Genomic DNA, 13,163 nt, shown 5'->3' on the forward strand with positions numbered 1-13,163 from the left:
CTGCCCTTTCTAAGCATGGATTCCTTGTACACAGGCAATGCGCATCGCGGGGGACGATGACAGTTTTGTTTCACTTTTTATTTTATCAGGAGGTGTAGAAGACTCCTTTTTCCTACCTCCAAGAGGTGCATTTATGCTTGACGTACGTGTGTTCACATATCGCATCCCTTCCTTGTAGAAGACTCTTTGTAGCTGTTGTGACCAAGAAGTTAACTACAAATGTGAAGTGTAGGTCAGATTTTAATTCTTATTCACCAGCCTGTGAACGAGCAAATGCCAGTGCAGTTACTTCTTCTAACGCTGGCACTGTAGGAATACTCATCCACAAGCCTGAAGTAGTTTGCATTTCCATTATACCAAGTTTAATGAAACTCAGATATCTTTTCCCCTGCCAAAGCGTACACCTGCTTGACTGTAAATCTGATTTAAACTTGTTAGAACATTTGAAAAAAAATTCCAAGGGAAAAGGTGCTTGAAATCAACACCACAGCTTGCAGCAAGAAATTGCTTTTTGTGTCTATCCTCCTTTAAACCTTTTTCCAGTATATTTTTCTCTGGAGGTTCAGATAAGCACGTTCTGCTGCAATGCAAAACGGGTAAGTGGAAGCAAGTGTGCTGCAAGCAGCGTAAACCAAAGTGATTCACTGAAGACATAATATTTTGGGATTTTGATGGTTACCAAATAAAATCTTATCATTGCCAGAGCATCTGGTCTCTCATACGAGGTGTAACTGAGGTAGTGCCACGTGGGTTTAGCAGGAGTACTTCAAAGGCGTCCTTGGGTTGGTGGAAATGGGTGAGAGTTGCTGCGTTGCTGTTTCGTGTTTGACCTGTTGGGTTTTTTTGGGGTGGCTTTTTCAAAATTAGGTTTGTGTGGCAAGTTTATATAAATTAGTGTTCTCTTACAAACTAGGTAAGATTAAGTTATATTAAATAGCATCCTGCAGTTTTTTCTGCTTTAGCCTTTGGAGAGATCCCATCTGAACAATGAAAATGAGGAGCAGAACAACAGCAGCGGTACCTGACCTGCGTCAAGAGTGTGTATATCTTGGTGCCGTACTCTTCAGCCTTCCTCCAGGCATCGCATACTGTTAAGAACTTCCAAGCTATAAGTGAAGGTCTGCACATAACACCAAGGAGTGGTACACAGTATCTCCAAAACCCACAGATCAGAATTTATCCCTCCTTCTTAATACACTTCTTTGGAATTTGTAGTAAACAGGAAAAACCTGGTAGAATACTTAAAATTTGTCAGAGTTTCATTTTGGTGTCTTTGTATGTATGCAAGCTGTATGCTCTTAAAGATAGTAGGGCCATTTTCTCTTAAACAGACAAAAAATGTTCTCGTTTCATTGAACTGTATTCACAATAATAATAAAATAATAATTGAGCAAACACAAAAGACTTCTAGGAAAACTATTCAATCACCTTGTGGCAACGCACTTAATTACCATTAAATTATCGCTTCCGTCTCTTCCATTTAGCATTTGTTCAGGCTTTTTCCGTTGGAGGTTTTGCAGCTCCTGCAGAATCTCTTGCAAAATTCTTATCTAATCTTTGCGCGAGCATTAGTTCATGCATTGATCTAATGCCAGCTCAAAGAGAATAGTCAAGAAGAATTAAAGGTGATAAGAGAAGTTCTCATTAGTATTCTGGGAGTAGAAATTGAATCTGCTTTTTTTTTTTTCCCTTAGACTTACTGATATTTAAAGAAGAAAGTGTGCGGACAGGTTTCTGAAAAAAGCAAGATAAAATTAATTCCTTCTATCAATTTATTACCTTTGCTATCCGTAATAGGATACTGCTCAATTTAATTACACCACAAGATTATGGCCACAGGCTTCCTGACGTTTATAATCTCTTTGTATACCTTCCAAAGTTCAAACACAAAACAAATAGGTGTATATAATGTATATGCACTGTGTTGTGATAATCAAGTGCATAGACAGCGAGATTGAGTGCACCCTCAGCAAGTCTGTAGATGACACCAAGCTGAGTGGTGCACTTGACATGCTGGAAGGACGGGATGCCATCCAGAGAGACCTGGACAGGATTGAGAAGTGGGCCTGTGTGAACCTCATGAGGTTGAACAAGGCCAAGTGCAAGGTCCTGCACCTGGATCAGGGCAACCCCTGCTATCAGTCCATGCTGGGGATGAAGTGGTTGAGAGCAGCTCTGCCAAGAAGGACTTGGGGGTACTGGTGGATGACAGGCTGGACATGAGCCACCAATGTGTGCTCGCAGCCCAGAAGGCCAACCGTATCCTGGGTTGCATCGAGAGAAATGTGGCCAGCAGGTCGAGGGAGGGGATTCTGCCCCTCTGCTCTTCTCTGGTGAGACCTCACCTGGAGCCCTGAGCACAACAAGGACGTGGAGCTGTTGGAGTGGGTCCAGAGGAGGCCACAAAAATGATCAGAGAGTTGGAACACCTCTCCTTTGAGGAAAGGCTGGAGAAGAGAAGGTTGCAGGGAGACCTCACTGCAACCTTTCAGTACTTAAAGGGGGCTTATAAGAAAGATGGAGATAAACTTTTTAGCAGAGCCTGTTGTGACAGGACAAGGGGTAATGGTTTTAAACTGAAAGCGTGGAGATTTAGACTGGATATAAGGAAGAAATTTTTTACGATGAGGGTGGTGAAACACTGGCACGGGTTGCCCAGAGAAGCTGTGGCTGCCCCCTCCCTGGCAGTGTTCAAGGCCAGGTTGGATGGAGCTCTGAGCAACCTGGTCTGGTGGAAGATGTCCCTGCTCATGGCAAGGGGGTTGGAACCAGGTGATCTTTAAGGTCCCTTCCAACCCAAACCATCCTATGACTCTGTCAAATATCTGTGCTTGCCCATCTCTTGTGGACAGGTGTGTCCAAAAAAAGCCCCCTTCTTTCTGCCTCACTTTTGTATTGCAAATAAATTGAGAATTTCCCTAATACTTATTTTTTCTTCCATATTGTTGGGATTGGGAGGGTGTTTAAAATTTTCTTGGTGAAGTTCTGGTGCTGTAGTTGCAGAGTGAGACTGGGAGAACGTGACTGGAATTTGTGAAAGCTCACAAGCCAGAGGGCGAGAGGAAGGAAACCCAAACTCTAAATGTTTGGGTAATGTTGCTTATTTATTTATGGAATAGCAGTTACTTGAGGCTAGCAGCATTTTAAAATATGTTTGCACGAAACTGAAGATGTTCTAAGCTGTTTAGTTTAACAAATGAAGTACTTCAGTACTGGAATCTGCAAGGCAGTGAGCTGTGAAGATGAATACAAATTGGATGATGATATAGTAGTAGCCTCAAATCAGCATCGTTTCTGCAAGGGAAAGTTTTATATGTCGGGATTGAAAACAAAAACTTTGCTGCAGTCAGGTTTTTTGGTGTCTGCACACGTCAAGGAACAGGAGGATAACAGCTTTGCAATTTCCTGGTGATGCGAAGTTGTTGGGATGGTTCAAAAAATTGAATGTGTAGTGTTAAAAGGAAAGTTTAATTAAATATAAGTGAACTTGCCGATGGATATTTGATTTGGGTGAATGTAAGGCAGGCTTGCTAATGATTTCCTGAAGAGGTATGTTGACTTTTTAGGTGAAGTCACTTGACCTATACATGAAGGTGAATTCTCAGAAGAAAGGGTAGGAAAATGAAATGAAAGCTTGTATTTAAAGTAGAATTGAAGTTCCTTAAACTTCAGTACAGATGATATAAACAAGAAGTAAATTGGTTGTCATAGAATCATAGACTGATAAGGGTTGGAAGGGACCTTAAAAATCATCTGGTTCCAATCCCCCTGCCATGAGCAGGGACACCTTCCACCAGACCAGGTTGCTCAGAGCTCCGTCCAACCTGGCCTTGAACACTGCCAGGGAGGGGGTGTCCACAGCTTCTCTGGGCAACCTGTGCCAGGGCCTCACCACCCTCATGGTGAAGAATTTCTTCCCGATATCTAATCTAAATCTGCCTTCTTTTAGTTTACAGCCATTCCCCTTGTCCTATGACTACACACCCTTGTGAAAAGTCCCTCTCCATCCTTCCTGTAGGCCCCTTCAGGCACTGGAAGGCTGCTCTAAGGTCACCCTGGAGCCTTTAAAGAAAATTAGAGTTTCTTTTCGCTTGATACCTTGCTGGAATAGGAGCAGCCATATAAGAACTGAACTCACAGAGAATCTGCGTCTTCAGTTTGTTTCTTTTCAAATATTCCCATGCAGACTTGGGGACAGAGCACTGTTCTGTTTGCCACTGCGAGTACTGCAGAGGTCGTTTATGGTAAGAACATGGGAGCCTGAAAATTATATTGCTGATTTAAATGCTCTGACCTTGGGTCTGACAGTTTTAATGCAGGACAGGTTTCATATCCTTACTGATGAGCAGAAGTTCTAGTGTAATTTTCTGTTTAAGTTATTACCTTGTGCCATTTATAAAGGCATCTAGATGGTAGTTCTGATTTAAGTTAAACAAAACCTTGGTTATAGAAGATTTTTCTCTTAGAGAAATATTATACCATTACTAACAGGTGCAGTTCTGCAGTAGGATGTAGGGTAATTGTAAATGGATGCTAGCTGAGGTAAGAAAATACTCAAAATCTCTATGGTTTTTGTATTGTTTCCAAAAGTGCCCTTTCCAGGGAAACTTCTTTCGCTTTTGGCCCTTGGTGATACTGAGCAGCACAGGCTGGTCAGAAATGCCCAGTTTCTTGAAAAGGCCTCCAGGTGTTGTAATGACTTTGAGTACAAGTGAGATCAAGCTTCTGCAGAGCCCAACAAAGGGCCAGGAAGATGATGAAGGGCCTGGAGCATCTCTCCTGTGAGGAGAGGCTGAGAGAGCTGGGCTTGTTCAGCCTGGAGAAGAGAAGGCTGTGAGGGGACCTAATAAATGTTTATAAATATCAGAAGGGTGGGTGTCAGGAGGATGGGGCCAGACTCTTTTCAGTGGTGCCCAGTGACAGGACAAGGGGGGCAAAGAGGATGGAGCCGGGCTCTTTTCAGTGGTGCTCAGTGCCAGGACCTGGGGCAGTGGGCACCACCTGAAACACAGGAGGTTCCTTCTGAACGTCAGGAAACATTTTTTTACTCTGAGGGTGACACAGGTTGCCCAGGGAGGTTGTGGAGTCTCCGTCCTTGGAGATACTCAGAAGCCCTCTGGGCATGGTCCTGGGCAGCTGGCTCTGGGTGGCCCTGCTTGGGTGGGGAGGTTGGACCAGATGAGCTCCAGAGGTTCCTTCCCTGGGTGATTCAGAGGGGAGAACTCTTCATAACATCAGGCGGTGTTTTATACCTGATACTGAAGAATGGGACCTTAAATACCCCCTGAAAAAAATATTTCTGCAATGCCTTCTTTGCTGAGTCCTTCAGATGAATGGAATGTGTCTGCCGTAGCTTAGAAGTAAATAGATAACATGGTATGTGCTGTAGATACGTATATGAGTGGTCATATAACTGACAGCTCTCTCTAATTTATACATGGTTGTTTGTTAATGATTTAATAAATTAGAAGATGTTTCATCCATTAGAGCAGTGACTGTTTACTTGGCTCACACATGGGACTCTGCACTTAGGGACCTGTGTGGTTTTGAATGCAAATACAGAATCCAAACGTCTTGGCTGCCGGGAGGATGCGTGGCTCGCTTGGTGTCACTTCCAGCCGTGGTAGTTACCAGATACCTAGACCGTGTGGTTTTAGGGGGCTGCTTTTTTAATCTTTAATCAGATAAGTCTTTGTAAATGTTACCCGAAAAACTGAAATAGAATACTGTTTCACGTGACAAGTTCTTTTTTTCATTGTAAATAGAATGAAGAAAAAGACAATTATTAATTCTACATATTTTAATGCGTGCATGACTACTGTAGGAATACAGAATTACTATTTCCGTGTGTGTATATGGATTGCAAACTACATGATGCTGAAGGGCAATTATTTTGTCTCCTGTCTCTCTCATTAGTATTTGTAGGAGTTGAATAGAGGAGAGTTAAAATCTTGTTGTTTTGTCCTGTTGAGTACCTGGATGAGTCCAAATGCAAGAGGCTTTCCGCTGTTGTTGCATATACTGTAATAATTCATATTCTCACTCTTTCACAGTTTATCATATTTCTTCTTTCCCATCTTCAAGAATAAATTAAAATTTGTCATGCACTTCGTAGCCAGGAAGGTCTCCAGTGTTTGTTGCTTTGTAGTCTAGGGCTGGAACCAGCTGTCATACTGGTGGTGAGGGACTGCTGTGGTGCATGCTGGTGTGTTGCTGGGAGGATGCTGACTGGGGAGAACCTCCAGCTGTTGAATCTGCTGCTGTGCTTCTCTGTCTTTTAAATTGTGAATTTCGTAGCGATAGCAGTTTGAGATAGCTTTTCTTACAGGTTGTCATCACTCAAAAAACATTTGGTGAAGTGTATTTCTGTCATAATGTGTAATCTCCTCTTTGATCTGCAAGTCAGTCATGGGGATTTTTGTGATATTTGAGGACTTCCTTCTTAGGCTTTAGGATCTCAATAGCAAGTTTATGATTTCATGAGACAGAGGGTAACGTGAGCCGGTAAAGAGAAGTTGTACTTCTACAGACACGTGTTACTGGTAAAAACCGCCGTAGCACGGAAGACAGGATTCGCAGAGTGGAGTTCGTCCGCACTAGTTTTGTTCTCTCTTACTGTCTTTTTTTTTGTTAATAACTGTATAAATTACTAACTCCAATGTGGGGAAAGTATTATGCAAAAAGTAGGCTTTCTGCCTACATCGATGTCAGCAAATAATAAAACAAGTCCAGGAGACGAGGTGAAGCTTTGACCCACCGTGGTCTGATTTCCTACTGCAGATGGTAACTGTTGAGTTACGCTCTTTTTTTCTTCCTCTTGCTAGTCCAAGCATCATTTTAAGTCAGTGTGTAGTGTGATTTTCACATCCTCCTCTTTTGACTTACTGCTATTTTTATTTTCACAGTCATGTGTGGACGTTTGTCCGTGTTACATGCATGATTAGATGCACCTTCAAAATTAAAAACTATTGACCGAGATGGCTCAAGAATACAGCATATGTGCGCGTATCTCGAATGCAGGTGTGACCGTCTGCTCAGCCTCCTGTGAAAATTTTGATTCTATTTAATAAGACATAGGTGATATTGATGTAAATCAGGAAAATTTTTTGATCAAGTTCCTTGCAGTTGAAATGGGTTTCTTACAGAAGCGCAGCTCGTTCGTGGGGAATATGAACGTAACTTCTTTTTTCTCTTTGCACACTGTGAAAGTCATTCCAAAAAATTTCATTAAAATGTATTTATTCGGCAGCTGTTTGGGCAGTGTTTTAGTGTGTTGGCACTGAACTGACCTTTCTGTGATGCGTACCTGCTTCTTTTACTGTAGGTGAAAAATGACTATATGTTAGAAATAGCAGATCAAGTGGACCAGGAAATTGCTTTGAAACTAGGTTGCCTTGAAATCCGGTAAGCTGATAATTTCATTTATTATTCAACATGTTTCTGACAGAATATGTACATTAATTTTGAAACTGCTTATAGTTCATCACTTTCTGGCCAGTATAGCTGAATAAAACATCATAAGACTTTTTCGCTACAAAGTAGTTTGAAGAAAAACCGAGCAGACTGTATTATAACCACTTTCTAGTGATTTTAAAATCAACATTAATTTTAAAATTTTAATTACTTACATCTTGATCCTGCCTTTTGGGTGAATCCTTCGTTTGAATAATTCAAAGGCCTGTACAGTACAATGAATTATACTTTTAAAAAATGCGTCTGTGGTGTTATTTAGCAAATAGTCTTGTCGTTATGCATATATAAATCCTACAGCTAAAGAATGTAATTGAAGATAAATGCTACCACCTCTTCTCTCTGCATTTACTCGATTTTTAATGTGCTATTTTCAAATGATTAAATCTCAAGGATTCTTTCAGGTGGTTTTGGTATTTTTGCCTGTATAGACAGCTGGAAAATTAAGATAAATTGATCGGATTAGCAGATCCTTGAGAGAGTTCCGAGCACAGCCTTTGAAATGCGTGTTTGGGTTTTGTTTTTTGCTAATTTATGGAGAATTTCCAGCCTGAATCATTTGCTGTAGCTATGCTGTGGTCCCGCACACAGAGATGAGGGAAGAAGTAAAACTGATAAGAAATTAATGGCAAATGTAAACTTGTTAATAGAGAATAGAAAGTGTCCTTTGAACAGTACTTTCCCAACTAAATCAAAATGTAGGCTTAGGAAATTGCCTGGGTGTCGAAGGAGAGCCTGATGTCTTTCCTGGAAGTTCTGCTGGCAGCCCCAGAGCAAACAAAAATTCTTTGTGTAACTGCAGAGTCCTTGCGTGCTTACAAATGCGTTGGTGCCGGATTTCAAAACACGCAAGGAGTACGATAATCCATGACCATTTTGTCAGTCGGGTCCTGCTTTCTGTGGCTCTCATGCCGTGGCTCCCCAGAGCATTTTCCTGAGTTCTAGTAGGTGACTGCTAAGACTGCTTACCGTAAGCGTTACTAGTCCACTTTCTCAGTGGGAACAGCGATCCCAGCCCTCTCCCAGCAACAGCTCCTCATTCTGGATTTGGTTATTGATTTTTTTTTTTTTATCTGAACATGTCTGGATTGAGACTGTTGGTTTTCATCGTTCCCTGCTTCCGCTGGTTCTCCCTGTCCGTGCAGAGGCAGGAGGGCAGTTACAGGCGAGGGGGCTGCTGCCGAGGTGCAGAGGAGCGGGCAGGTTAGATCGCTTCTGTGGGTAGCGGTGCAGTTAAACTGGTTTGAAGTGGTTCTGCAGACACAGTGCTCCTGTAGTCCTGTGTAATGTTCCATAGATGAAATTATTTTGTAAAATCAAAATCTGATCTATTGAGGTAGGAGAATAATGCATTAATATTTATATTTGAATTCATTCTGCCAATGTTTCCTACTGGTAAGTCTCTGAAAGATTTCACTACACTGATGATGTAGTTTTAGGCTGGATCATCCAATAATTCTTGCTTTCAAATATTTTTCCTGACTTCAGGAGATCCTACGGAGAGATGAGAGGCAATGCATTAGAAAAGAAGTCCAACTATGAAGTGTTAGAGTAAGTACTGTGTTCTAGCTCCAGGTTTGAACGGTTTCTTAATCAGGAACATGAAATTCAGTAACAGAACGTTTCTGTTGTAATTGTTTATTCCATGAAGATTGTTGAGATCTTTGAGAGCTTTAATATAAGAAACGGATGATGAAACCTGTCAAGGTACAGCAGTAGGAAGAGCACCTTCAACTCTGGTTCAGGAAAACAGGGTTGGAGTTGTTCAAACTTGATCATGAGGCTTATGATGAATTTTTGCAATTTTGCTAATGTTGACGGGTTCGTCAAGTCTAGTTCTAATGGTTTTCTGTGCGTAGTTGCATTCTTTCAGCTGTGGTAAAGTTGGAGTTACTTGAAAATGTTTGTGGCATTGTTGTTTCTTCGGTTTGCTCAGTGTGTGGATTTCCAGAACTCTGACCTGGCAATTGGCAAGCTTATGGCTTATCTATGTATCGCAAATTTTAAGAAGACCAAGCAGCATCCTTATACTGAAGGTATTTTGGTTACTGAATCATGTTGTACAGTAGATGACTGCAGTCCAAACAGTCCACAGTCCTGTAGAAGCTTCAGGGATTGAAAACTGGGTTTATTAATTTAGCAGAACAGTGATTCATACATACATACATACATACACCAATGATCTCCTCTTCACTACTAATAATCTTTGTGAAAAGGTGCTGTACAGTTTAACATAAAATGGGGATAAAAGGTTGATGTAGCAGTGAAGTCTCTATTTTTAGCTTTATTTTCAATAAAACGTGCATGTTAACTTACAGAGGTGTGAAAATAGAGAATTTGGAGGTGGAAGGTAAGATTTTTTGTCACCGTGAGTAAGTTCACTAGGATTTTTGAGGAAACTGTATGATTTTAATAGGTAAAGCTAAGTTTAATAATTTGCCTGCTTGTGTATATAGTGCTTGCTCTTTATATAGTGCTCCTCTATCTGTGCAGAACTTTTAAAGCTTTGGTTTTGTTTGAATTAGGATTTTTTGGAAGGACTTCAGTTTTCTGTCAGTACCCGCTAGTAGAAATACACTTGTTGAGGAAACGCAGAACGAAACAAGAAAGGACTAATAAAGAGGAACAGGATGAGCAGATAGACAAGGCTAAAAGGTGACAGAAAAAAGATCTGAAGGTACTGTGACCTGGAGGAATTCAGAGCCCAGAGAGAAATTCCTCTTCGGGAAAAGGGAGCTTGTGAGATTGCAGGTTACGTATGAGAAAGGTATTTTTAAGTCAGCAACTCATAATGTGCAAACATTTGTAACTAGGTTAACGACTTTGGAAACGATGAGACAAAGGAAGCAAGGGTCATAACAGATGACATGATGTATTAATTAATAAGTGTAACAGGTGAGAGTTCCTGGAGGTCTCGGTGTGGGGCTGCTTCAGTTGATCAATGACTGGTTTCTCTCTCTCAGTGCATGTGTTTTCCAAGCAGCAACTGTTTTGGCAGGGAATAACTTAATTGCTCCTGTGAACGAGAAAGTGAAGCAAAACCCTGATATGCAAAATTGTAACAGCTTAATGCCATACAAGATGGGAAATGTAGAATTGTGCACTTCAAGATTTTAATTTTTTTTTTTTAAGCAAAATGTATTTTGTATGGGGTTCAGCTGGGAGAGATGAAGGATAAAAGCACCTTAAAGTGGCTAACGATAATTATAAGGTGCTGAGAGTCTGCAAAAAATGCCATCAATCCACAGAATGTGCTCATTCGACCTTACCACCTTAATAGCCTAGAAAGCTTTATCTACACAAGTAATATTTATTTCTCAAGTGAGCCTTTTTTGTTTATTTTGGGGGGGTTTTTTTGCTAGTTTTAGGACATCGTGAGGCACTTAACCAGCTGAGTGCAATTTTTTTTGCATTTGGTGTGATTGCTTCTGGCCTGTCTTTGTCAGATGTCTATTTCATGTATATTTGTCTTTGATGAGATTTTCATACAAGACCAGATCTGGATGGGAAATGGTAGATAGAATCAAACTGTTAAGTAGCCTTTAATAGTTAAGCCTTCTTGTAATGAAAGAAGTATTTTTTCATAATAAATGTGAAGCCTGTTAGCATAGAACAGGGATAATTACAAGTACAAAAATGGGAGCTATATGAAGGAACAGCTGCAGCCACGATTTTGTAAAAAGCATGTTAAAGTCTATTATGTTAATCTAACATTACTTTTTTGTGGTGACTTCAAATGAGATGAAAAATAGAAATAAATATATATGTTGCCTTAAAGCTGCTTATCATTATATGACAAGTGGTATCAGCTATCTGTAGTTGCTATTTTACTAATCCTATTGAAGTTTAGACATAAAAAAAAATAAATTTGCATTTAAGCCCACAAGTAGGATGGAGTAGATGAGGTTAAATACAAAGCTGTAGTAGAACTGTATGAGCCAGGATGTCTCTACTAATTACCTCTTACTGGCAATCAGAAACCCGATGTCGGAGTTCTTAGTCTGGAGGACTGGGTCGCTGTGTACCCCAGGCTGGCCGTTTTACCCCGACGCGGTGCAGCCGAGGAGGGAAGGGAAGGAGTTTGTAGGGCTGTGTGCCTAAAACTGTTCGTATGTTCCAATTTCCAGCACTTATTCTCTTATTTGTAGGTACCCGTAGATTGTTGATGACCATGACATTAAATCTGTATGCTGCTGATGTTAAATTCTCCTCCAGTAAATACATTTGCTGTCTCCGTTAAACACGGGATATGCTTTATTAGCAGATTTTATTGCGTTGTGTTTCGTTGCACTCTGCGTAAGAATTTCTTCTGAATTTGTTGCATACAGACCTGTACAAAAGGCTACTCTGCAGCTCCTTTGAATAACGAGTCGGATCAGATTGTCGCAGCCATGTGCTGCAGTGCTGTGAAGAGGAGTAGTCTGGCGTGGTGGAGGGTGCTTTGTTACTGAAAACACCATTTCTCTCTCAAATGCTTAATGTTAGACTAATATATTCCTTGTCAAAATGTCTTTGCATGTCATTTAGATGGTAATAAGTGCGTTAGATTTGTTTAACTGTGTGGGATGATAAACCACATATAATTTGCATTCGAGAAGAAATGCATCAAAGGAATTAACATTTATGAAAGTTTTATAATCTTTTCAGCTTACTGTCAGTGCAGAGATGCCAGCGTTCACTGCTGCGCGTGAACATTCTGCTCTGTTTTTAGTATGATGTTTTGCAAAATTTTAGAGTACTTGTCTTTAGAGAGCTTTAAAAATGCTCTGTTTATTGTTTTGAGTAAGCTTTTTATATTGGCTTTAATGTTGGCTTTCTTCTTGTGCCGTTAGGTAGCAGTAAATATATACTGTGTATCTCAGGCTTGCTAACAGCTTTGCTTTTCTTTTTGCCAAATGTAAGAATTCCAGATGTATTTACGTTCAAAGCATGCAGTCAGGGAAAGCTTTCTGTCGTACTCTTTGCAAAAGCAGATAGGGGTGTTTGTTTAAAAGAGATTGTAACCTCTTAAATTTAAAGGGCAAAAAGTCAGCAACACCTCTGAGAGGCAGGGATATAAGTCCTTTTCCTATTTGCATTTTGCTTTTAGTTTTTCCTTTTTCTCCTGCAAATTTTCTGCTAACACTGCACAACTAGTTCACGGTCATACACCGCTTGATGTACTTGGTTGTGTAATGATCTCCTTCTCCACTAACATATCTCTGGCACCTTCTCCGGCATCTTCCTTAAAGGTAATGTTTAGTTATAGTGATACATACGCACATCAGACATCAGCTGGGTGCAGCACATCTGGGCCACAAAGAAATTTAATCCTTACGGCTCTGGGTTTCAAACTAGGACTGCAGCCCTGTTTATGAGTGTGAAAGTGATGTCATTCAGTTTGCAAAAGCCAAGCGCACCGGCAGAATTGGGATCCTGATTTACAGATGTAAAAAGTGAGATTACTTGCAACAAAAAGCTGGGAATTTTAACATTAGATGCTGGATATGAGGAAAACGTGACAGCAGAAATTAGAAAAAAACTTTAATTATAGTGCTGCAAAGGGTAAACCAGTAGTGGAATGGCAGTCAGTGTACTTACTGGGGTGATACTGTAAGAAGTCCTTTTTGTTATATCTCGTGCTCAATTCTGATAAATGTTTTTTAGAATTTGTCATTTTCGTGTTGTTCCCTTCTCACATGACCACATGCTGT

The 13,163-nt window shown here is 40.6% G+C and overlaps 1 protein-coding gene across 8 annotated transcripts in view; it reads left to right on the top strand.

Annotated features, from left to right (window-relative positions):
- The window catches only part of PTK2 (protein tyrosine kinase 2), a 238,503-nt gene that overhangs the window by 133,298 nt on the left and 92,042 nt on the right, over nucleotides 1–13,163 (top strand). For all 8 annotated transcript variants that reach the window (XM_075415500.1, XM_075415499.1, XM_075415496.1 and 5 more), the window contains 2 exons: nucleotides 7,325–7,404; nucleotides 8,959–9,021. In XM_075415500.1, coding sequence (XP_075271615.1) covers nucleotides 7,325–7,404; nucleotides 8,959–9,021 — 143 coding nt within the window. The remainder of the gene's footprint in view (nucleotides 1–7,324; nucleotides 7,405–8,958; nucleotides 9,022–13,163) is intronic.

Source organism: Opisthocomus hoazin, chromosome 3, assembly GCF_030867145.1.
Source record: "Opisthocomus hoazin isolate bOpiHoa1 chromosome 3, bOpiHoa1.hap1, whole genome shotgun sequence".
Taxonomy (NCBI): domain Eukaryota; kingdom Metazoa; phylum Chordata; class Aves; order Opisthocomiformes; family Opisthocomidae; genus Opisthocomus; species Opisthocomus hoazin.